This window comes from Oncorhynchus mykiss, chromosome 21, assembly GCF_013265735.2.
Source record: "Oncorhynchus mykiss isolate Arlee chromosome 21, USDA_OmykA_1.1, whole genome shotgun sequence".
Lineage (NCBI taxonomy): Eukaryota > Metazoa > Chordata > Actinopteri > Salmoniformes > Salmonidae > Oncorhynchus > Oncorhynchus mykiss.
Genome location: NC_048585.1, coordinates 323156 through 350000, shown reverse-complemented (window position 1 = coordinate 350000; position 26845 = coordinate 323156). Strand labels below are relative to the sequence as shown.

The following is a 26845-nucleotide window of genomic DNA, read 5'->3' as shown; positions in this document are numbered from 1 at the left end:
TGCCCGAAATGAATAAGAAAAATGCATGGGTAAATGTATGATAATTATAATTTACACAAATAAGTTATCACTAAGATTGATCGGGATATAATCAACAAATGCAATGCATGACTGCTAACTTCATTAATTTACACACAACAATGTAGTGAATATGCTTCTAAACAGGCTACAACCCTCTGAGAAATGTTGAGGGGAAATAGTAACAGCTTAGTAATAAGTCTTGTTACCATAGAATTACAAATAAAACGGAGTAATAATCTCACAATATGAACAGCAACAGGATAAACGTTCCATATTTGTTGAAAAATAAAGAATATCCTTCAATTAAAACGCATTTGATTAGAATCTGGACATAATCATGTGATACGGTGATTTGTGTTACCACTCAGCTCTACATTGTATCATTGTATCAATTGTAACACTTTTCACTTGGCAGCAGAGTTGAGTTACAAATGTATCCTTTACGTGATACGTTTGGCGGATCAGACCTGATACAATGTTTCAATTTGTAGAACACTGAGAAGGGAGACAGACACAAAGCACAGTCTTCTATCTGGAACACAGAACTCTTAACAGAATCCTTCTAGAATAGTTCGAGCTCTAAAATAATAACACAAACAAAGTTCAGTTTTAGATGGATACCATCTAAATCATTTAAAATAGAATCAAAAACCAATATACCGCGACAACTAAAGGGTTAAGACTAAAGTGAACTGAATTGTAAGAAGTTGGTTTCCAGGGGAACTATTCTTACTGTTCCAGCTGAGTTGGACCAAACCACAATCCTCCCAGGGAAGGGGGAAGTCAAAACAGACTCTCTTAAATATATTTTAAATATCCTACGCTAAAGCAAGTCACACAATGTTCTTATTTACTAGGAACATGGATAACATATATTGTATTTTACAGTATTCCTTTAATATAAAGAAAACTGTTTAATTATTTTTAATGTGTATGTCTCTCCCCCGCGGTAGAGCGGTGCTCACGGCCCTGCCAAGTCAGTTTGAAAGACCAGACAAAGGCAGGCAGGAAGCCCTTCGGCTTGGCAATGCGTGCGAGCGGAGAGAGCGCAAATGCAAACTGAAACCCCACTCCTTTTCTGATAACGGAGAGGAAGAGAGACAGAGAGAAGAAGCAGACTGGAATTCCAACCCTCCTTGTATTTATGATAGTTTAAAGGTCTCCTTTGAAAATGTATGACCGTTTGGATCCTCGGCGCGAGCCTAGACGTGTTTCTAAAGGCATCATAGGTTGCGTCGTCTGACCAAGGAGGGCTCGGGCGCTTTCCGTTCCTATCCTTCGCATCCCCCCTCTTGGTGAGGGGCTATATTGGAACAAGGTTTTGGGGCTTTTTTGCATTTGAATTCTACTGCGCAACCAGACGGATCACGTGGGATGTGGAGTTGATCGATTTGCGCCGTTAAATGTGAAAAGAGGAACGGGGAAAAGGTCTGTTAAAAAGCATAACCGCTTTCTTCCGGATTACAAGGGACTCTACTTTTACGGAGGGAAATACGTCGGTGGGCTCGGGGACCCGGAGTGATTTTTATGCCTGTTTAAAATGGAGACGCACATATCGTGCCTCTTTCCGGAAATTTTAGCCATGATTTTCAGCTACTTGGATGTAAGGGACAAAGGCAGGGTGGCCCAAGTGTGTGCTGCTTGGAGGGACGCTTCCTACCACAAGTCGGTGTGGAGGGGGGTGGAAGCCAAGCTGCATCTGCGGCGGGCCAATCCTTCTCTCTTCCCCAGCCTACAGGCCCGCGGAATCCGGAGAGTTCAGATTCTCAGCCTGCGGCGGAGCCTCAGCTACGTGATCCAGGGGATGCCAAACATCGAGAGCCTGAACCTGAGTGGCTGCTATAACTTAACGGATAACGGCCTGGGCCACGCGTTTGTCCAGGAGATCCCTTCCCTTCGGGTTCTAAACCTTAGTCTGTGTAAGCAGATCACGGACTCCAGCCTGGGCCGGATCGCCCAGTATCTGAAGAACCTGGAGGTTCTGGAACTGGGCGGGTGTAGTAACATCACCAACACGGGGCTGTTGCTCATAGCGTGGGGTTTACACCGGCTCAAGAGCCTCAATCTCCGCAGCTGCCGGCATGTGTCTGACGTGGGCATCGGGCACCTGGCGGGCATGACCCGCAGCGCAGCGGAGGGCTGTCTCAACCTGGAATACCTGACGCTGCAGGACTGTCAGAAACTTACGGATCTGTCCCTCAAGCACATCTCGAAGGGCCTGGCTAAGCTCAAAGTTCTCAACCTGAGTTTCTGTGGCGGGATCTCTGACGCAGGTATGATCCACCTCTCCCACATGACCAGCCTCTGGAGCCTTAACCTGCGCTCGTGCGACAACATCAGTGACACGGGCATCATGCACCTGGCCATGGGCACGCTGCGGCTCTCCGGGCTAGACATGTCCTTCTGTGACAAGATAGGGGACCAGAGTCTGGCTTACATCGCCCAGGGCCTGTACCAGCTCAAATCCCTGTCCCTGTGCTCGTGCCACATTAGTGACGATGGCATCAACAGGATGGTGCGCCAGATGCATGAGCTGAGAACCCTGAACATTGGACAGTGTGTGCGGATTACAGACAAAGGACTGGAGCTCATTGCCGACCACTTGACTCAGTTGACGGGGATCGATCTGTATGGATGTACTAAAATCACGAAACGGGGACTGGAAAGGATAACGCAGCTCCCATGCCTTAAAGTTTTGAATCTGGGACTTTGGCAGATGACAGAGAGTGAAAAAGTGAGGTGAAACTAACTTGGCGAGGATTAGTTGGGGAGGGGGACACACACAGAGAGGAGAAGGGGTAACGGAGCAGGAGACCAGTGGGCGGGGAAATGTTCCTTCTAAAAAAAAATATATATATATATCCTCTGCTCTCAATCTCGTCGTAGTTGGATATTTTCTCATTCAATGTAACTTAATGCTACAAAACTGTGATTAAAAAATATGTTGCGCAATTTTAGGCCAAATGAAAACAAGATTAATCATCATCAAATGCATGTTTTCATTATTAACAACACAACATCCCGCCCCCGCATTATGAAGACAAACTACTTTTTATTATTATAAAGAGTCGCAATATTTAACTTCAAACTCTCCAACTATCGCGCCTAATACATTCGGCTACCTCGTTCATCAATGTGTTGTAATGAATCCGTGTATTCTTAAAAAGAAAGAGAGGAGATAAATTGTGCCTATAGACAGTAGTAGTCCCCTCCCCCAACGCGTCTCGCGCTTGGAGAATCCTAGCAGCAAAAAGAAACGCTCTCTAACTACCTTTGTGTTAATTTGCCCAGAAACGCTTAACAATGAAGAAGAGAAACGAACAGAGTTTCGTTTAAAAGGACTGTTCACACTCAGACAAAAATAGCGACTTTTATGCAAATTAAAACGGACTGGTTTGTATCCAAAATCATTTTTATTTTTGTTTTGTTTACTTTTTTAGCCCAACTTAAAGGCCTTGTAGCCTTGGATTCAAGCTTTGAATAATGGGACCCTTCCTTCCCTATATTATTTTGGTGTGTTTATGCTTATGGAAGCAGATATTGTCGAATTATTGCTGTTATTCAGAGCGTTGTACTTCAAATTGAAGTGATTTCTATAATAGAAATGCTGCCCCTTTTTCTCAATCAGGTGTTTTCAAACTAATCCTCCATATCCTCTAGAATATGGGTTGCTACCTTTTAAACACAATCATACACACGAGTCCACAATAACAACAGAAGAGACACTCCTTTGGAATAGAATCTAAATACACGCTTTAGAATTAAGAAGCAATCGATCCTTATTTTCTCGGCTTCCAAGTGAATGCGTGTCAGGCCTACATGGAACCTATGGGATCATAACATGACGTTATGAGCGAACTGAACTGCAACATGTATTGAGTCCTGCTGAGAGACTACTGTGTTTTAATGTACTGTATATGTGTTTGTAAAAAAACTGAATCCAAAATGAAATGGTTTTATATTCTTACAGTAAACATTAAAGTTGATATTTATATAATAAATGAAAAGGTGATGTGGACTCGTTTTGTACGGGGATTGTATTGTAGACTAGTAACCTAGTACTTATTGTTTTCTTGTGATCATCCTTGTTACAAGACCACGCACTCCTGCTTTGATCGAAAACGTGTCCATTTCTAAGAGAAACCGCTGTTTATGTCCGTAGATCCCCGGTAGAGACAAGGTATTTAAAACAACAACAAAAAAATACAAGAATTGTCCACATATTATTAATCGTTCGGATCACAACCATAATCTTACGAATTTGATTGTTCGGTTTCGAGAAGCAGTTGTAATGTTGATATGCCGGCTTGGATTGTTAAATTATTTACGAGCAGATTCAAAATGGATGCTTCCCTTGATTTTGCTTGTTCTAATTATCAGTCTGACGTATTGTGTTGATAGGTTTCAGCTGCTTGCCTCTCAAAGGGCTGTCACTAACGTGGCTCTAAATCTGGGGATATTAAACCCTTCACGCCCATTGACATATTAGCATTTTATTGTGCTGTTTTTCTGTGATATTCTAGGCTACAGCCTAGATTTTGTCTGTTCAAATGTTGCTAACATTTGGTTCCGTGTTATAATTTGCGCTATTTACTTTCTGTTTCTTTAGCCAAATGTGTGTTTAGAATAAGAGTGGGATACCGGCAGTTGCTTTTGTTTCCCGAAGTTAAAAAGGCACGTTGGGATTTTTCTCTAGCTTGCTCAGTCACGCATACCAGATCTGAGAGACTGCCTTGGTCCCACGGGACGTCTTCTCTCCTCCCACCCCCTCCCTTCTCCTCACCACCCAAAACTCAGCCGACACCCCCCCTCCTGTCTCACAGACACTTTTTAACATTCCACACCATCATTCAAAGCATTTAGGCTTTCTTCTTCTTGCCCCGTCTCTGTCCGTTCTGGACCAGAGAGAGGGAAAGAGAGAATTCACTGCGTGCTGTTTTAGACTCGTATTGGTCTTGTGCAATAACCACATAACAGTGAGATAACCCCCATTCTATAGATAAACAGGGTACAGTATTTTAGAACATCTTATCTCATATTTGTTTAGCAAAATAATAATAAAAAAAATACAGGGGTCTTATTTTAATGTTGATGTTATGTTCTGGTAGTCTACCTTGACTGAAAGACTACATTGGTCAGTTGATTATCTTGGAGATCCCTATCTGATAAGATATCCCCTTGAGTTGATGTCTGATTGTACTTCAATCAAAATGGCTCCTGTTTGCTATTCTTTTCAGTCAAATGTAGTTTGTACTTCAGTTGAAATAAGTCCCGCTGTGGTATTTAGATCTATGTTTGTATTTTAGTTCAAAATGGCTGTTGATATACTTTTCAGATGAATTCAGTTTGTAGTTGAAATGGCTATTGTAGTACTTTTCATTCAATTGAATTGGTAGGCCAACTTCAGTTAAAATGGTCCCTGCTACGGTTCAATTGAATTGATTTTGATACTGTAGTTAGTTTGTAGCAAAGTTGTTTCAAACAGTTATTTTTGCTGAGTTGAGCTGTCACGTTCACAGTGTTACTTTAAAGCCTTACTTTGCTTTGAGAGGGAGAACCAGAGCCTTTTTACTGCTAACATTAAGGGGAACTGGCTCTCCTCAACAAAGCAAGAGGGACATCTGCAATAATGCTAGCCAAGGCTCACCACCTCTCTCCACCTCCTCTCTCCACCTCTCTCCATCTCCTCTCTCCTCTTTACCTCTCTCCACCTCTCTCCATCTCCTCTCTCCTCTTTACCTCTCTCCTCTTTACCTCTCTCCACCTCCTCTCCCCTCTTTACCTCCTCTCTCCACCTCCTCTCTCCTCTCCTCCTTTCCACCCCCTCTCTCCACCTCCTCTCTCCTCGCTAAGTCTCCACCTCCTCTCTCCTCTCCACCTCTCTCCACCTCCTCTCTCCCTCTCTCCACCTCCTCTCTCCACACCCTCTCTCCTCCCTAAGTCTCCACCTCCTCTCTCCTCTCCACCTCCTCTCTCCCTCTCTCCACCTCCTCTCTCCTCTCCTCCTCTCCACCTCCTCTCTCCCTCTCTCCACCTCCTCTCTCCTCTTCTCCTCTCCACCTCCTCTCTCCCCCTCTCCACCTCCTCTCTCCACATCCTCTCTCCTCCCTAAGTCTCCACCTCTTTCCACCTCCTCTCAACCTCTCTCCACCTCCTCTCTCCCTCGCTCCACCTCCTCTCTCCACATCCTCTCTCCTCCCTAAGTCTCCACCTCTTTCCACCTCTGCTTTACAACGCCTGCAGTTTAAAGGTGTTGCTGACTTACAGTAGAAACGCTTTGATGTTTTCAGTGGCCTTCGGGGGGTTGTGTGTGTGTGTGTGTGTGTGTGTGTGAGAGAAGCCTATAGGGGGTTTGAGTGTGGCAGGACTTTTATCAGAGCTACAGGAGCTGAAAAAAATCTTGGCCTCCGGAAAAAGCATTTGGCGTGGCTGCCGTTTGATTGCAGGCTGGGGCCCGAAAGACCAAAAGATCTGGCTGGAGGTGTGTTGTAACTGTGTGTGCGTTCCAAATTACACCCTTTTCCCTCTATAGTGCACTGTTTTAGACCAGGCCCCATAGGGCACTACACAGGGAATAGGGGGCTATTTGTGAAGCAGACTGTACCACTGAAATGTATATTATTTGTGAAGAGGGAAGTTAGCGAAAGAGGGGTGAGATTCTTATAGAATATACTGTTGAGACGAGAGGTGTGTGTGGACAGTAGTTAGAGAGAGAGAAGTAACTTACTGTATAGGCCTGGGTTAGGCTAGCAGGAGCAGAAGTAGGGAGTGGAGGAGGGAGGAGGAAAGGTGACGCTGCCTCTCCCTAATGTCTGATCCCTGGAAAAAGAAAAGCAGAGGAATTTGTGAGTCACTATTTGACTTTGGACTGCTAAAAGTGAGTGTGGCGCGTTACAATCCAGGCTGAGGAGAGAAGAGACAGTTAGACAGGCTGTCTGCTGCACCTCACTATAGAAACCTGCTGTCTACTGCACCTCACTATAGAAACCTGCTGTCTACCGCACCTCACTATAGAAACCTGCTGTCTACTGCACCTCACTATAGAAACCTGCTGTCTACCGCACCTCACTGTAGAAACCTGCTGTCTGCTGCACCTCACTGTAGAAACCTGCTGTCTACCGCACCTCACTATAGAAACCTGCTGTCTACCGCACCTCACTATAGAAACCTGCTGTCTACCGCACCTCACTGTAGAAACCTGCTGTCTGCTGCACCTCACTGTAGAAACCTGCTGTCTACTGCACCTCACTATAGAAACCTGCTGTCTACTGCACCTCACTATAGAAACCTGCTGTCTACTGCACCTCACTATAGAAACCTGCTGTCTACTGCAGCTCACTATAGAAACCTGCTGTCTACTGCACCTCACTATAGAAACCTGCTGTCTACTGCACCTCACTATAGAAACCTGCTGTCTACTGCACCTCACTATAGAAACCTGCTGTCTACTGCACCTCACTATAGAAACCTGCTGTCTACTGCACCTCACTATAGAAACCTGCTGTCTACTGCACCTCACTATAGAAACCTGCTGTCTACTGCACCTCACTATAGAAACCTGCTGTCTACTGCACCTCACTATAGAAACCTGCTGTCTACTGCACCTCACTATAGAAACCTGCTGTCTACTGCACCTCACTATAGAAACCTGCTGTCTACTGCACCTCACTATAGAAACCTGCTGTCTACTGCACCTCACTATAGAAACCTGCTGTCTACTGCAGCTCACTATAGAAACCTGCTGTCTACTGCACCTCACTATAGAAACCTGCTGTCTACTGCACCTCACTATAGAAACCTGCTGTCTACTGCACCTCACTATAGAAACCTGCTGTCTACTGCACCTCACTATAGAAACCTGTCTACTGCACCTCACTATAGAAACCTGTCTACTGCACCTCACTATAGAAACCTGCTGTCTACTGCACCTCACTATAGAAACCTGTCTACTGCACCTCACTATAGAAACCTGCTGTCTACTGCACCTCACTATAGAAACCTGCTGTCTACTGCACCTCACTATAGAAACCTGCTGTCTACTGCACCTCACTATAGAAACCTGCTGTCTACTGCACCTCACTATAGAAACCTGCTGTCTACTGCACCTCACTATAGAAACCTGCTGTCTACTGCACCTCACTATAGAAACCTGCTGTCTACTGCACCTCACTATAGAAACCTGCTGTCTACTGCACCTCACTATAGAAACCTGTCTACTGCACCTCACTATAGAAACCTGCTGTCTACTGCACCTCACTATAGAAACCTGCTGTCTACTGCACCTCACTATAGAAACCTGCTGTCTACCGCACCTCACTATAGAAACCTGCTGTCTACTGCACCTCACTATAGAAACCTGCTGTCTACTGCACCTCACTATAGAAACCTGCTGTCTACTGCACCTCACTATAGAAACCTGCTGTCTACTGCACCTCACTATAGAAACCTGCTGTCTACTGCACCTCACTATAGAAACCTGCTGTCTACTGCACCTCACTATAGAAACCTGCTGTCTACTGCACCTCACTATAGAAACCTGCTGTCTACTGCACCTCACTATAGAAACCTGCTGTCTACTGCACCTCACTATAGAAACCTGCTGTCTACTGCACCTCACTATAGAAACCTGCTGTCTACTGCACCTCACTATAGAAACCTGCTGTCTACTGCACCTCACTATAGAAACCTGCTGTCTACTGCACCTCACTATAGAAACCTGCTGTCTACTGCACCTCACTATAGAAACCTGCTGTCTACTGCACCTCACTATAGAAACCTGCTGTCTACTGCACCTCACTATAGAAACCTGCTGTCTACCGCACCTCACTATAGAAACCTGCTGTCTACCGCACCTCACTATAGAAACCTGCTGTCTACTGCACCTCACTATAGAAACCTGCTGTCTACTGCACCTCACTATAGAAACCTGCTGTCTACTGCACCTCACTATAGAAACCTGCTGTCTACTGCACCTCACTATAGAAACCTGCTGTCTACTGCACCTCACTATAGAAACCTGCTGTCTACTGCACCTCACTATAGAAACCTGCTGTCTACTGCACCTCACTATAGAAACCTGTCTACTGCACCTCACTATAGAAACCTGTCTACTGCACCTCACTATAGAAACCTGCTGTCTACTGCACCTCACTATAGAAACCTGTCTACTGCACCTCACTATAGAAACCTGCTGTCTACTGCACCTCACTATAGAAACCTGCTGTCTACTGCACCTCACTATAGAAACCTGCTGTCTACTGCACCTCACTATAGAAACCTGCTGTCTACTGCACCTCACTATAGAAACCTGCTGTCTACTGCACCTCACTATAGAAACCTGCTGTCTACTGCACCTCACTATAGAAACCTGCTGTCTACTGCACCTCACTATAGAAACCTGCTGTCTACTGCACCTCACTATAGAAACCTGTCTACTGCACCTCACTATAGAAACCTGCTGTCTACTGCACCTCACTATAGAAACCTGCTGTCTACTGCACCTCACTATAGAAACCTGCTGTCTACCGCACCTCACTATAGAAACCTGCTGTCTACTGCACCTCACTATAGAAACCTGCTGTCTACTGCACCTCACTATAGAAACCTGCTGTCTACTGCACCTCACTATAGAAACCTGCTGTCTACTGCACCTCACTATAGAAACCTGCTGTCTACTGCACCTCACTATAGAAACCTGCTGTCTACTGCACCTCACTATAGAAACCTGCTGTCTACTGCACCTCACTATAGAAACCTGCTGTCTACTGCACCTCACTATAGAAACCTGCTGTCTACTGCACCTCACTATAGAAACCTGCTGTCTACTGCACCTCACTATAGAAACCTGCTGTCTACTGCACCTCACTATAGAAACCTGCTGTCTACTGCACCTCACTATAGAAACCTGCTGTCTACTGCACCTCACTATAGAAACCTGCTGTCTACTGCACCTCACTATAGAAACCTGCTGTCTACTGCACCTCACTATAGAAACCTGCTGTCTACTGCACCTCACTATAGAAACCTGCTGTCTACCGCACCTCACTATAGAAACCTGCTGTCTACCGCACCTCACTATAGAAACCTGCTGTCTACTGCACCTCACTATAGAAACCTGCTGTCTACTGCACCTCACTATAGAAACCTGCTGTCTACTGCACCTCACTATAGAAACCTGCTGTCTACTGCACCTCACTATAGAAACCTGCTGTCTACTGCACCTCACTATAGAAACCTGCTGTCTACTGCACCTCACTATAGAAACCTGCTGTCTACTGCACCTCACTATAGAAACCTGCTGTCTACTGCACCTCACTATAGAAACCTGCTGTCTACTGCACCTCACTATAGAAACCTGCTGTCTACTGCACCTCACTATAGAAACCTGCTGTCTACTGCACCTCACTATAGAAACCTGCTGTCTACTGCACCTCACTATAGAAACCTGCTGTCTACTGCAGCTCACTATAGAAACCTGCTGTCTACTGCACCTCACTATAGAAACCTGCTGTCTACTGCACCTCACTATAGAAACCTGTCTACTGCACCTCACTATAGAAACCTGCTGTCTACTGCACCTCACTATAGAAACCTGCTGTCTACTGCACCTCACTATAGAAACCTGCTGTCTACCGCACCTCACTATAGAAACCTGCTGTCTACTGCACCTCACTATAGAAACCTGCTGTCTACTGCACCTCACTATAGAAACCTGCTGTCTACTGCACCTCACTATAGAAACCTGCTGTCTACTGCACCTCACTATAGAAACCTGCTGTCTACTGCACCTCACTATAGAAACCTGCTGTCTACTGCACCTCACTATAGAAACCTGCTGTCTACTGCACCTCACTATAGAAACCTGCTGTCTACTGCACCTCACTATAGAAACCTGCTGTCTACTGCACCTCACTATAGAAACCTGCTGTCTACTGCACCTCACTATAGAAACCTGCTGTCTACTGCACCTCACTATAGAAACCTGCTGTCTACTGCACCTCACTATAGAAACCTGCTGTCTACTGCACCTCACTATAGAAACCTGCTGTCTACTGCACCTCACTATAGAAACCTGCTGTCTACTGCACCTCACTATAGAAACCTGCTGTCTACTGCACCTCACTATAGAAACCTGCTGTCTACCGCACCTCACTATAGAAACCTGCTGTCTACCGCACCTCACTATAGAAACCTGCTGTCTACTGCACCTCACTATAGAAACCTGCTGTCTACTGCAGCTCACTATAGAAACCTGCTGTCTACTGCACCTCACTATAGAAACCTGCTGTCTACTGCACCTCACTATAGAAACCTGCTGTCTACTGCACCTCACTATAGAAACCTGCTGTCTACTGCACCTCACTATAGAAACCTGCTGTCTACTGCACCTCACTATAGAAACCTGCTGTCTACTGCACCTCACTATAGAAACCTGCTGTCTACTGCACCTCACTATAGAAACCTGCTGTCTACTGCAGCTCACTATAGAAACCTGCTGTCTACTGCACCTCACTATAGAAACCTGCTGTATACCGCACCTCACTATAGAAACCTGCTGTCTACCGCACCTCACTATAGAAACCTGCTGTCTACTGCACCTCACTATAGAAACCTGCTGCCTACTGCACCTCACTATAGAAACCTGCTGTCTACTGCACCTCACTATAGAAACCTGCTGTCTACTGCACCTCACTATAGAAACCTGCTGTCTACTGCACCTCACTATAGAAACCTGCTGTCTACTGCACCTCACTATAGAAACCTGCTGTCTACTGCACCTCACTATAGAAAACTGCTGTCTACTGCACCTCACTATAGAAACCTGCTGTCTACTGCACCTCACTATAGAAACCTGCTGTCTACTGCACCTCACTATAGAAACCTGCTGTCTACTGCAGCTCACTATAGAAACCTGCTGTCTACTGCACCTCACTATAGAAACCTGCTGTCTACTGCACCTCACTATAGAAACCTGCTGTCTACTGCACCTCACTATAGAAACCTGCTGTCTACTGCACCTCACTATAGAAACCTGTCTACTGCACCTCACTATAGAAACCTGTCTACTGCACCTCACTATAGAAACCTGCTGTCTACTGCACCTCACTATAGAAACCTGTCTACTGCACCTCACTATAGAAACCTGCTGTCTACTGCACCTCACTATAGAAACCTGCTGTCTACTGCACCTCACTATAGAAACCTGCTGTCTACTGCACCTCACTATAGAAACCTGCTGTCTACTGCACCTCACTATAGAAACCTGCTGTCTACTGCACCTCACTATAGAAACCTGCTGTCTACTGCACCTCACTATAGAAACCTGCTGTCTACTGCACCTCACTATAGAAACCTGCTGTCTACTGCACCTCACTATAGAAACCTGTCTACTGCACCTCACTATAGAAACCTGCTGTCTACTGCACCTCACTATAGAAACCTGCTGTCTACTGCACCTCACTATAGAAACCTGCTGTCTACCGCACCTCACTATAGAAACCTGCTGTCTACTGCACCTCACTATAGAAACCTGCTGTCTACTGCACCTCACTATAGAAACCTGCTGTCTACTGCACCTCACTATAGAAACCTGCTGTCTACTGCACCTCACTATAGAAACCTGCTGTCTACTGCACCTCACTATAGAAACCTGCTGTCTACTGCACCTCACTATAGAAACCTGCTGTCTACTGCACCTCACTATAGAAACCTGCTGTCTACTGCACCTCACTATAGAAACCTGCTGTCTACCGCACCTCACTATAGAAACCTGCTGTCTACTGCACCTCACTATAGAAACCTGCTGTCTACTGCACCTCACTATAGAAACCTGCTGTCTACTGCACCTCACTATAGAAACCTGCTGTCTACTGCACCTCACTATAGAAACCTGCTGTCTACTGCACCTCACTATAGAAACCTGCTGTCTACTGCACCTCACTATAGAAACCTGCTGTCTACTGCACCTCACTATAGAAACCTGCTGTCTACTGCACCTCACTATAGAAACCTGCTGTCTACTGCACCTCACTATAGAAACCTGCTGTCTACTGCACCTCACTATAGAAACCTGCTGCCTGTTCCAGAGATATAGACACACAAACCTGCTGCCTGTACCAGAGATATAGACACACAAACCTGCTGCCTGTACCAGAGATGTAGACACACAAACCTGCTGCCTGTACCAGAGATATAGACACACAAACCTGCTGCCTGTACCAGAGATGTAGACACACAAACCTGCTGCCTGTACCAGAGATATAGACACACAAACCTGCTGCCTGTACCAGAGATGTAGACACACAAACCTGCTGCCTGTACCAGAGATGTAGACACACAAACCTGCTGCCTGTACCAGAGATATAGACACACAAACCTGCTGCCTGTACCAGAGATAAAGAGGTTCAGTTACTGTGTTATTGGGCTGGTTTCCCAGGACACAGATTAAGCCTGGTCCTGAACTAAAACGCATGCTACATTTAAGAATCTCTCTTTAAATATCTTTTTAGTTCAGGAATATAGGCTTAATTGGTGTCTGGGAATACAGACACTGTGTCATTGGGCTGGTTTCCCAGGCACAGATTAAGCCTTGTCCTGGTCTAATGGAGAATTCAATTGTCAATGAAGAAATACCTTTTTTAGTCCAGAACTAGGATGAATCTGTATCTGGGAAACCAGCCTTTAGAGTTGACCCCCCCCCCCCCCCCAGCAGTTACAGTGTTATTGGGCGGAGTATCCTAGACACAGATAACGTCTAGTCTTTGACTAACAAAACACTATTGGTTTAATGTTGCTCTGGAAACCAGTTCATACTATGTCTCAGAGCTGAGCCCCCTCCCAGTCTAGGTTTCAATCCTCAGTCAGACAGGGCTGGGCTGGGATATTACGAGTAGGATTTCCAGGCTCTGGTAATGATATCCAGATGAGATTTGTATTTAGCCATGTTCACACGTTGGTGACATTTACAGTCTCAGATAATATGGAGAGGGCCTTCAGAAAGTATTCATACCCCTTGACTTACACTACGGTTTGTTGTTACATATTGAATTCAAAATGGATATATATATATATATATATATATATATATATATTAAATCTCACCCATCTACACACAATACCCCACAATAACAAGGTGAAAACATGTTGTTTTTTAAAAACATTTTTGCAAATGTTTTGAAAATTAATTTCCAAAATCTAATTGACATAAGTATTCACACCCCCTGAGTCAATACGTGTTAGAATCACATTTGGCAGCGATTACAGCTGTGACTCTTTCTGTGTAAGTCTCTAAGAGCTTTTACATACCTGGATTGTACAATATTTGGCAATTATTATTTTCAAAAGTCTGGCCATAGAGTTTCAAGACGATTTAAGTCAAAACTGTAACCAGGCGACTCAGGAACATTCAATGTCGTTTTTCTGAAAGGTGAATTTGTCTCCCAGTGTTTGTTGGTTAAGAAGTCTGAACCAGGTTTTACTCCTGTGCTGAGCTCTATTCCGTTTATTTTTAATCCTCCCGAATCCTCCCTAGTCCTTGTCGATGACAAGTATACCCATAACATGATGCAGCCACCACCATCCTTGAAAATATGAAGAGTGGTACTCAGTGATGTGTTGGATTTGACCCAAATATAACACTTTGTATTCAGGACATAAAGGTAATTTCAGTGCCACATTTTTTTTTTACAGTTTTCATTTTGTGCCTTATTGCAAACAGGATGCATGTTTTGGAATATTTCTTATTCTGTACAGGCTTCCTTCTTTTCTCTCTGTCATTTAGGTTAGTATTATGGAGTAACTACAATGTTGTTGAGCCATCATCAGTTTTAAAATCACCATTGACATCATGGTGAAACCTCTGAGCGGTTTCCTTCCTCCCTGGCAACTGAGTTAGGAAGGACACCTGTATCTTTGTAGTGACTGGGTGTATTGATACACCATCCAAAGTGTAATTAATAACTTCAAAATGCTCAAAGGGATATCCATTGTCTGTTTTTTGTATGTTTTCTTTTACCCATCTACCAATAGGTGCCCTTCTTTGTGTTCCAATGGAAAACCTCCCTGGTCTTTGTGGTTGAATCTGTGTTTAAAATTCACTGCTCAACTGAGGGACCTCACAGATAATTGTATGTGTGGAGAACAGAGATGAGGTAGTCATTCAAACATCATGTTAAACACTATTATTGCACACAGAGTGAGTCAATGCAACTTATTATGTGCGTTGTTAAGCATATTTTTTTTTACTCCTGAACTTATTTAGGCTTGCCATAACAAAAGAGTTAAATACTTATTGACTAGAGGCATTTCAGATTTTTATTTTTTTAAATTAATTTGTAAAAATGTCTAAAAACATGTTTCATCTTTGACATTATGGGGTATCGTGTGCAGGCCGGCGACACAACATCTACACTTAATCCATTTTTTAATTCAGGCTGTGACCCCCAAAAAATGTAGAGAAAGTCTAGGGGTGAATACTTTCTGAGGGCCCTGTATGTCAGGAAGGTCACTGAAAAAGATCATGTTTTATTTATTTATCCTTTATTTAACTAGGCAAGTCAGTTAAGAACAAATTCTTATTTTCAATGACGGCCTAGGAACAGTGGGTTAACTTCCTGTTCAGGGGCAGAACGACAGATTTGTACCTTGTCAGCTCGGGGATTTGAACATGAAACCTTTCGGTTACTAGTCCAAAGCTCTAACCACCAGGCTACCCTACCCTGCCCTCTAACCACCAGGGTACCCTACCCTGCCCTTTAACCACCAGGCTACCCTACCCTGCCCTCTAACCACCAGGCTACCCTACCCTGCCCTCTAACCACCAGGGTACCCTACCCTGCCCTCTAACCACCAGGGTACCCTACCCTGCCCTCTAACCACCAGGCTACCCTGCCCTGTTCATATACTGTAGACACATAGAGAAATCACACACGGAGCCAATGTTATTGTCAGAAGGTTAAAACAAAGATTACTAGACGTGTAACAAAAACAATATATACAGTGCCTTGCGAAAGTATTCGGCCCCCTTGAACTTTGCGACCTTTTGCCACATTTCAGGCTTCAAACATAAAGATATAAAACTGTATTTTTTTGTGAAAAATCAACAACAAGTGGGACACAATCATGAAGTGGAACGACATTTATTGGATATTTCAAACTTTTTTAACAAATCAAAAACTGAAAAATTGGGCGTGCAAAATTATTCAGCCCCCTTAAGTTAATACTTTGTAGCGCCACCTTTTGCTGCGATTACAGCTGTAAGTCGCTTGGGGTATGTCTCTATCAGTTTTGCACATCGAGAGACTGACATTTTTTCCCATTCCTCCTTGCAAAACAGCTCGAGCTCAGTGAGGTTGGATGGAGAGCATTTGTGAACAGCAGTTTTCAGTTCTTTCCACAGATTCTCGATTGGATTCAGGTCTGGACTTTGACTTGGCCATTCTAACACCTGGATATGTTTATTTTTGAACCATTCCATTGTAGATTTTGCTTTATGTTTTGGATCATTGTCTTGTTGGAAGACAAATCTCCGTCCCAGTCTCAGGTCTTTTGCAGACTCCATCAGGTTTTCTTCCAGAATGGTCCTGTAGTTGGCTCCATCCATCTTCCCATCAATTTTAACCATCTTCCCTGTCCCTGCTGAAGAAAAGCAGGCCCAAACCATGATGCTGCCACCACCATGTTTGACAGTGGGGATGGTGTGTTCAGCTGTGTTGCTTTTACGCCAAACATAACGTTTTGCATTGTTGCCAAAAAGTTCAATTTTGGTTTCATCTGACCAGAGCACCTTCTTCTACATGTTTGGTGTGTCTCCCAGGTGGCTTGTGGCAAACTTTAAACAACACTTTTTATGGATATCTTTAAGAAATGGCTTTCTTCTTGCCACTCTTCCATAAAGGCCAGATTTGTGCAATATTCGACTGATTGTTGTCCTATGGACAGAGTCTCCCACCTCAGCTGTAGATCTCTGCAGTTCATCCAGAGTGATCATGGGCCTCTTGGCTGCATCTCTGATCAGTCTTCTCCTTGTATGAGCTGAAAGTTTAGAGGGACGGCCAGGTCTTGGTAGATTTGCAGTGGTCTGATACTCCTTCCATTTCAATATTATTCTTGGGATGTTTAAAGCTTGGGAAATCTTTTTGTATCCAAATCCGGCTTTAAACTTCTTCACAACAGTATCTCGGACCTGCCTGGTGTGTTCCTTATTCTTCATGATGCTCTCTGCGCTTTTAACGGACCTCTGAGACTATCACAGTGCAGGTGCATTTATACGGAGACTTGATTACACACAGGTGGATTGTATTTATCATCATTAGTCATTTAGGTCAACATTGGATCATTCAGAGATCCTCACTGAACTTCTGGAGAGAGTTTGCTGCACTGAAAGTAAAGGGGCTGAATAATTTTGCACGCCCAATTTTTCAGTTTTTGATTTGTTAAAAAAGTTTGAAATATCCAATAAATGTCGTTCCACTTCATGATTGTGTCCCACTTGTTGTTGATTCTTCACAAAAAAATACAGTTTTATATCTTTATGTTTGAAGCCTGAAATGTGGCAAAAGGTCGCAAAGTTCAAGCGGGCCGAATACTTTCGCAAGGCACTGTATGTACCGTATATGTACTGAGTAAAAAAATTAATATTTAGTTTGAAATGTGTATTTTGCTGTATAAATCATTTTTAAATGAAAGAAAGGACAAGTATGGCATCACATTGTCCAGCCAATAACACAGTTACACATTGTCTCTCAGTAACACGGTTACACATTGTCTCTCAGTAACACAGTTACACATTGTCTCTCAGTAACACAGTTAGACATTGTCTCTCAGTAACACAGTTAGACATTGTCTCTCAGTAACACAGTTAGACATTGTCTCTCAGTAACACAGTTACACATTGTCTCTCAGTAACACAGTTAGACATTGTCTCTCAGTAACACAGTTACACATTGTCTCTCAGTAACACAGTTACACATTATCTCTCAGTAACACGGTTACACATTGTCTCTCAGTAACACGGTTACACATTGTCTCTCAGTAACACGGTTACACATTGTCTCTCAGTAACACGGTTACACATTGTCTCTCAGTAACACAGTTAGACATTGTCTCTCAGTAACACAATTAGACATTGTCTCTCAGTAACACAGTTACACATTTTCTCTCAGTAACACAGTTACACATTGTCTCTCAGTAACACAGTTACACATTGTCTCTCAGTAACACAGTTACACATTGTCTCTCAGTAACACGGTTACACATTGTCTCTCAGTAACACGGTTACAGAGCATTCGGAAAGTTTTCTGACCCCTTGACCTTTTCCACACTTCGTTACGTCACAGCCTTTTATTATTAATCGACACACAATAGCCCATAATGACATCACAATACCCCATAATGACATCACAATACCCCATAATGACATCACAATACCCCATAATGACATCACAATACCCCATAATGACAAAGCAAAAACAGTTTTTTTTAAAATGTTTGCAAATTTATTACAAATAAAAAACTCATATCAGATTTACATATATATATTCAGAAACTTTACTCAGTACTTTGTTGAAGCACGTTTGGCAGCGATTGCAGCCTTGAGTCTTCTTCGGTATGATGCTACAAACTTGGCACGCCTGTATTTGGGGAGTTTCTCCCATTCTTCTCTTCAGATCCTCTCAAGCTCTGTCAGGTTGGATGGAGAGCGTCGCTGCACAGCTATTTTAAGGTCTCTCCAGAGATGTTCGATCGGGTTCAAGTCCAGGCTCTGGCTGGGACACTCAATGACATTCAGAGACTTGTCACGAAGCCACTCCTGCATTGTCTTGGCTGTGTGCTTATGGTCATTATCCTGTTGGAAGGTGAACCTTCACCCCAGTCTGAGGTCCAGAGGGCTCTGGAGCAGGTTTTCATCAAGGATGTCTCTGTACTTTGCTACATTCATCTTTGCCCTCGATCCGGACTAGTCTCTCAGTCCCTGCCGCAGAAAAACATCCCCACAGCATGATGCTGCCACCACCATGCTTCACCGTAGGGATGGTGCCAGGTTTCCTCCAGACATGATGCTTGGAATTCAGGCCAAAGAGTTCAATCTTGGTTTCATCAGACCAGAGAATCTTGTTTCTCATGGTCTGAGAGTCTTTAGGTGCCTTTTGGCAAACTCCAAACGGGCTGTCATGAGCCTTTTACTGAGGAATGGCCACTCTACCATGCTGGCCTGATTTGCTGGAGTGCTGCAGAGATGGTTGTCCTTCTGGAAGGTTCTCCCATCTCCACTGAGGAACTCTGGAACTCTGTCAAAGTGACCATCAGGTTCTAGATCACCTCCCTGACCAAGGCCCTTCTCCCCGATTGCTCAGTTTGGCCGGGCGGCCAGCTCTAGGAAGAATCTTGGTGGTTCCAAACTTCCTCCATTTAAGAATGATGGAGGTCCCTGTGTTCTTGGGGACATTTAATGCTACAGACATTTTTTGGTACCCTTCCCCAGATCTGTGCCTCGACAAAATCCTGTCTCGGAGCTCTACGGACGATTCCTTCGACCTCATGGCTTGGTTTTGGCTCTGACATGCACTGTCAACTGTGGGACCTTTATATAGACAGGTGTGTGCCTTTCCAAATCATGTCCAATCAAATGAATTTACCACAGGTGGACTCCGATCTAGTTGTAGAAACATCTCAAGGATGATCAATGGAAACAGGATGCACCTGAGCTCAATGTCTCTTAGTCTCATAACAAAGGGTCTGAATTGTTATGTAAATAAGATATTTCTGTTGTTTATTTGTAATAAATGTTCAAAAAATATCAAACCTGTTTTCACTTTGTCATTATGGGGTAATGTGATGTCATTATGGGGTATTGTGATGTCATTATGGGGTATTGTGATGTCATTATGGGGTATTGTGATGTCATTATGGGGTATTGTGATGTCATTATGGGGTATCGTGATGTCATAGGGTATTGTGATGTCATTATGGGGTATCGTGATGTCATAGGGTATTGTGATGTCATTATGGGGTATCGTGATGTCATAGGGTATTGTGATGTCATTATGGGGTATCGTGTGTAGATTAATGAGGAAAATAATACATTGAATTCGTTGTAGAATAAGGCTGTAACGTAACAAAATGTGTAAAAAGGGGAAGGGGTCTGAATACTTTCTGAATGCACCGTTATATGCTCATTGTTTCTTCTTTACTGTGCCTTGTTTTACTAGATGTACACCACAACACTGTTATTACCTGTAGCCTGCTAGTCATCTAATAGTACAGCAGTGTAAGTGTCCTGGTCCCCTCCTCCCATCTGCTCTACAGCCTTCTAATAGACAGCGGTCAGGTCAGAGTCAGACAGGAGGATAATAGTAGGGCTCTGAATGTCTGTTTTACAACGAGAGGAGAGAGGACGACTTAGCATGGACTGTCTGTATTACCTGCACACTGCTTGTCTGTGATGAGGGAGAGCTAGAGAGAGACAGAGGGAGAGGTAAAGACAGACGGACAGACGGACGGACAGAGGGAGAGCTAGAGAGAGACAGAGGACGAGGTAAAGACAGACAGACAGACGGACGGACAGACAGACAGACAGACAGACAGACAGACAGACAGACAGACAGACAGACAGACAGACAGACAGACAGACAGGAGAAAGGGAGAGGCAGACAGACAGACAGGAGAAAGGGAGAGGCAGACAGACAGACAGGAGAAAGGGAGAGGCAGACAGGAGACAGGAGAAAGGGAGAGGCAGACAGACAGGAGACAGGGAGAGGCAGACAGGAGAAAGGGAGAGACAGACAGGAGACAGGGAGAGGCAGACAGGAGAAAGGGAGAGACAGACAGGAGACAGGGAGAGGCAGACAGGAGAAAGGGAGAGACAGACAGGAAGAGGCAGACAGGAGAAAGGGAGAGACAGACAGGAGAAAGGGAGAGACAGACAGGAGACAGGGAGAGGCAGACAGGAGACAGGGAGAGGCAGACAGACAGACAGGAGAAAGGGAGAGGCAGACAGGAGACAGGAGAAAGGGAGAGGCAGACAAACAGGAGACAGGGAGAGGCAGACAGACAGACAGGAGAAAGGGAGAGGCAGACAGACAGACAGGAGAAAGGGAGAGGCAGACAGGAGAAAGGGAGAGGCAGACAGGAGAAAGGGAGAGACAGACAGACAGGAGACAGGGAGAGGCAGACAGGAGAAAGGGAGAGACAGACAGGAGAAAGGGAGAGACAGACAGGAGACAGGGAGAGGCAGACAGGAGACAGGGAGAGGCAGAAAGGAGACAGGGAGAGGCAGACAGACAGACAGGAGAAAGGGAGAGGCAGACAGGAGACAGGAGAAAGGGAGAGGCAGACAGACAGGAGACAGGGAGAGGCAGACAGACAGGAGACAGGGAGAGGCAGACAGACAGACAGGAGAAAGGGAGAGGCAGACAGACAGACAGGAGAAAGGGAGAGGAGACAGGAGAAAGGGAGAGACAGACAGACAGACAGGAAACAGGGAGAGACAGACAGGAGAAAGGGAGAGACAGACAGGAGAAAGGGAGAGACAGACAGGAGAAAAGGAGAGACAGACAGGAGAAAGGGAGAGACAGACAGGAGAAAGGACTGTTTTACAACGAGAGGAGAGAGGACGACTTAGCATGGACTGTCTGTATTACCTGCACACTGCTTGTCTGTGATGAGGGAGAGCTAGAGAGAGACAGAGGGAGAGGTAAAGACAGACGGACAGACGGACGGACGGACAGAGGGAGAGCTAGAGAGAGACAGAGGGAGAGGTAAAGACAGACGGACAGACAGACGGACAGAGGGAGAGCTAGAGAGAAACAGAGGACGAGGTAAAGACAGACGGACAGACGGACGGACAGACAGACAGACAGACAGACAGACAGACAGACAGACAGACAGACAGACAGACAGACAGACAGACAGGAGAAAGGGAGAGGCAGACAGACAGACAGGAGAAAGGGAGAGGCAGACAGACAGACAGGAGAAAGGGAGAGGCAGACAGGAGACAGGAGAAAGGGAGAGGCAGACAGACAGGAGACAGGGAGAGGCAGACAGGAGAAAGGGAGAGACAGACAGGAGACAGGGAGAGGCAGACAGGAGAAAGGGAGAGACAGACAGGAGAAAGGGAGAGACAGACAGGAGAAAGGGAGAGACAGACAGGAGAAAAGGGAGAGACAGACAGGAGAAAGGGAGAGACAGACAGGAGAAAAGGAGAGGCAGACAGGAGAAAAGGGAGAGACAGACAGGAGACAGGGAGAGACAGACAGTGAGTGTCAGCTAGTAGCCAGTCTCTCTGCCAGGACCAGGTGTGTGGACAGTCCAGTGGTCCCAGAGGACCTCCTGTCACCTCCTATTGATCCCATCCTATTGATCCGGCCTGTCGCCCTTTAAACCAGTGGACACAACATGGACTGAGGCTGGACACAAGGCGGTCCATAGGGGTTTGATGGCCACCCTGCAGAAGGGTCCTCATCACATCACAGTGTCTGTGAAGGGTTGATGAGACACGGTCCGGCCACAGCATAGTGAGGGGCCTTTGGAGACACAACAAGGTCCAAAAGATAAACAGAAGGGGTATTTTAACAGAAGTCCTGGCCAGTTTCCTGTGTGTATGCGTGCGTTTGTTCGTCTGTGTGTGCATATCGGGGTCAGCCAGCTCTCCTCTGGGAGGTTGTGACAGTGTTTGACTGGTGTCATGTGACCTGACAGGGCCCAGGGGCAGGCTGGGAGGCCCAAGCTGTCAGGGATCTGACGCCTCCGAGGGGTTGACCAGACTCACCTCGCGCCACACACACAGAGCCTGCCTTCTGCTGCCTCTGCTCGATGGCTCCAAGCTGTCAAAACAGTCTCTCTCTCTCCCTCTCTCTCTATCTCTCTCTCACTCTCTCTCTCCCTCTCTCTCTCTCCCTCTCTCTCTCTCTCTCTCTCCTTCCCTCTCTCTGTCTCTCTCTCTCTCCCCCCCCCCCTCTCTCTTTCTCTCTCTCTCTCCCCCCCTCTCTCTCTCTCTGCCTCTCTCTCTCCCTTTCTCTCTCCAGTTACAGAGCTTTGCTAGTCTCTGCAGGTTCCCTGGTTTATTTGGTTTACAGTTCCTTTTCTCTGCTACTACCTCTGATTTTGTCCTCCCCCTCTCTTCCCCCTTTCTCTCCCTGTCTCCCCCTCTCTCTTCCCCCTCTCTCTAAACGCCAGGTAAAGCCAGGTAACGCCAGGTAACACCAAGTAACGCCAGGTAACACAGACGCCAGGTAACGCCAAGTAACGCCAGGTAACACCAGGTTAAGCCAGGTAACGCCAGGTAACACCAAGTAACGCCAGGTAACACCAGGTAACGCCAGGTAACACCAGGTAACGCCAGGTAACACCAAGTAACGCCAGGTAACACCAGGTAACACCAAGTAACGCCAGGTAACACCAGGTAAATGCCAGGTAATGCCAGGAAAAGCCAGGTAACGCCAGGTAACGCCAGGTAACACCAAGTAACGCCAGGTAACGCCAGGTAAAGCCAGGTAACGCCAGGTAAGGCCAGGTAAAGCCAGGTAACGCCAGGTAACACCAGGTAACGCCAGGTAACACCAGGTAAAGCGTGGTAACACCAGGTAACACCAGGTAAAGTCAGGTAACACCAGGAAAAGTCAGGTAACACCAGGTAACACCAGGTAAAGTCAGGTAACACCAGGTAAAGTCAGGTAACACCAGGTAAAGTCAGGTAACACCAGGTAACACCAGGTAAAGTCAGGTAACACCAGGTAAAGTCAGGTAACGCCAGGTAACACCAGGTAAAGTGAGGTAACACCAGGTAAAGTCAGGTAACACCAGGTCACACCAGGTAAAGTCAGGTAACACCAGGTAAAGTCAGGTAACACCAGGTAGTCAGGTAACACCAGGTAAAGTCAGGTAACACCATGTAAAGTCAGGTAACACCAGGTAACACCAGGTAAAGTCAGGTAACACCAGGTAACACCAGGTAAAGTCAGGTAACACCAGGTAAAGTCAGGTAAAGTCAGGTAACACCAGGTAAAGTCAGGTAACACCAGGTAACGCCAGGTAACACCAGGTAAAGTCAGGTAACACCATGTAAAGTCAGGTAACACCAGGTAATACCAGGTAAAGTCAGGTAACACCAGGTAAAGTCAGGTAACGCCAGGTAACACCAGGTAACACCAGGTAACACCAGGTAAAGTCAGGTAACACCAGGTAAAGTCAGGTAACGCTAGGTAACACCAGGTAAAGTCAGGTAACACCAGGTAAAGTCAGGTAACACCAGGTAACACCAGGTAAAATCAGGTAACGCCAGGTAACACCAGGAAAAGTCAGGTAACACCAGGTAACACCAGGTAAAGTCAGGTAATGCCAGGTAACACCAGGTAAAGTCAGGTAACACCAGGTAAAGTCAGGTAACGCCAGGTAAAGTAAGGTAACACCAGGTAAAGTCAGGTAACACCAGGTAACACCAGGTAAAGTCAGGTAACGCCAGGTAACACCAGGTAAAGTCAGGTAACACCAGCTAACACCAGGTAAAGTCAGGTAACGCCAGGTAACACCAGGTAACACCAGATAGATCCAGGTAAAGTCAGGTAACGCTACACCTACACACCCCACAGGAGGCCAGGTGTGTTAATGGAAAGGAAGTGAGGGGCCGAGTGACTCCGCAACACATCAACGACCACTACAACCCGTTTCTGAGGAGAAAAGACAGATGGGATAGTAGGATTGGATGCACTTCGGTGACTAAAAGCAGATGTTTCTGGGTTAAAAGACAAAAAGACAAAAACACATATATATATATATATAGTGTTTTTGTCTCATATGGTATTGTGTTTTATATATTTACACACTGACTGCACAAAACATTATGAACACCTGCTGTTTCCATGACGTAGACTGACCAGGTGAATTCTATGATCCCTTATTGATGTTACCTGTTAAATCCACTTCAATCAGTGTAGATGAAGGGGAGGAGACAGGTTAAAGAAGGAGTTTTAAGCCTTGAGACATGGATTGTGTGTGTGTGCCATTCAGAGGGTGAAGGTGCACTGGTTGTGTCAAGAACTGCCATGCTGCTGGGTTTTTCACCCTCAACCATTTCCTGTGTGTATCAAGAATGGTCCACCACCTAAAGGACATCAAACCAACTTAATACAACTGTGGGAGTAAACTCGGGCCAGCATCCCCATGGAACGCGTTCAACACCTTGTACAGACCACGTCCCGATGAACTGAGGCTGTTCTGAGGACACAGAGTGGGTGCAACTCAATATTAGGAAGGTGTTCCTAATGTTTTGTACACTCAGTGTATACAGTGCATTCAGAAAGTATTCAGACCCCTTGACTTTTTCCACATTTCCTTACGTTGCAGCCTTATTCTAAAATGAATACACTTTTTTTCCCTCATTAAACTACACACAATACCCGATAATGACAAAGCAAAAACAGTTTTTTTCGATTTTTTTGCAAATTTACAAAAAACAATGAACAGAAATAACATAAGTATTCAGACTCTTTGCTAATTGAGCTCAGCTGCATCCTGTTTCCATTGATCATCCTTGAGATGTTTCTGAACTTGATTGGAGTCCACCTGTGGAAAATTAATTTGATTGGACATGATTTGGAAAGGCACACACCTGTCTAAATAAGGTCCCACAGTTGGCAGTGCATGTCAGAGCAAAAACCAAGACATGTGGTTGAAGAAATTGTCCATAGAGCTCAGAGACAGGATTGTGTCAAGGTATAGATCTGGGGAAGGGTACCAAAAAATGTCTGCAGCATTCAAGGTCCCCAAGAACACAGTGGCCTCCATCATTCTTAAATGGAGGAAGTTTAGAACCACCAAGACTCTTCCTAGAGCTGGCCGCCCAGCCAAACTGAGAATTCAGGGGAGAAGGGCCTTGGTCAGGGAGGTGACCAAGAACCTGATGGTCACTTTGACAGAGCTCCAGAGTTCCTCTGTGGAGATGGGAGAACCTTCCAGAAGTACAACCATCTCTGCAACACTTCACCAATCAGGCCTTTATGGTAGAGTGGCCAGACGTAATCCACTCCTCAGTAAAAGGCACATGACAGCCCGCTTGGAGTTTGCCAAAAGGCACCTAAGGACTCTCTGGTCGATTGAAACCAAGATTGAACTCTTTGGCCTGAATGACAAGCATCATGTCTGAGGAAACCTGGCACTATCCCTGCGGTGAAGCATGGTGGTGGCAGCATCATACTGTGGGGATGTTTTTCAGTGGCAGGGACTAGGAGATTAGTCAGGATCGAGGGAACGATGAACGGAGCAAAGTACAGAGAGATCCTTGATGAAAACCTGCTCCAGAGCACTCAGGACCTCAGACTGGGGCGAAGTTTCACCTTCCAACAGGACAACGACCCTAAGCACACAGCCAAGACAATGCAGGAGTGGCTTCATGACAAGTCTCTGAATGTCATTGAGTGGCCCAGCCAGGGCCCAGACTTGAATCCGATCGAACATCTCTGGAGAGACCTGAAAATAGCTGTGGAGCGATGCTCCCCATCCAACCTAACAGAGCTTGAGAGGATCTGCAGAGAAGAATGGGAGAAACTCTCCAAACACAGGTGTGCCAAGTTTGTAGCATCACACCCAAGAAGACTCAAAACTGTAATCGCTGCCAAACGTGCTTCAACAAAGTACTGAGTAAAGTTTCTGAATATATATATGTAAATGTGATATTAGCTTTTTTATTTGTAATACATTTGCAAACATTTCTAAAAACCTCTGTTTGCTTTGTCATTATGGGGTATTGTGATGTCATTATGGGGTATTGTGATGTCATTATGGGGTATTGTGATGTCATTATGGGGTATTGTGTGTCGATCAATGATAGAAA

At 45.3% G+C, this 26845-nt stretch overlaps 2 protein-coding genes across 3 annotated transcripts in view; one reads left to right on the top strand and one right to left on the bottom strand.

Moving 5' to 3' along the window:
- Positions 1-26845, bottom strand: part of LOC118942821 (protein Wnt-5b) — a 239446-nt gene that overhangs the window by 114574 nt on the left and 98027 nt on the right. Inside the window, exon 2 of one of the 2 annotated variants that reach the window (XM_036956545.1) lies at positions 6749-6840. The gene's annotated coding sequence lies outside the window, so the exon portion shown is untranslated. Of the gene's footprint in view, positions 1-6748; positions 7345-26845 lie in introns of those variants that run through there. The other variant, XM_036956544.1, reaches the window with a different exon arrangement.
- Positions 1016-4028, top strand: LOC110517722 (F-box/LRR-repeat protein 14). Its single transcript, XM_036956543.1, has one exon. It carries the CDS (start codon positions 1562-1564, stop codon positions 2762-2764), a length of 1203 nt encoding a protein of 400 aa, XP_036812438.1. The 5' UTR covers positions 1016-1561; the 3' UTR covers positions 2765-4028.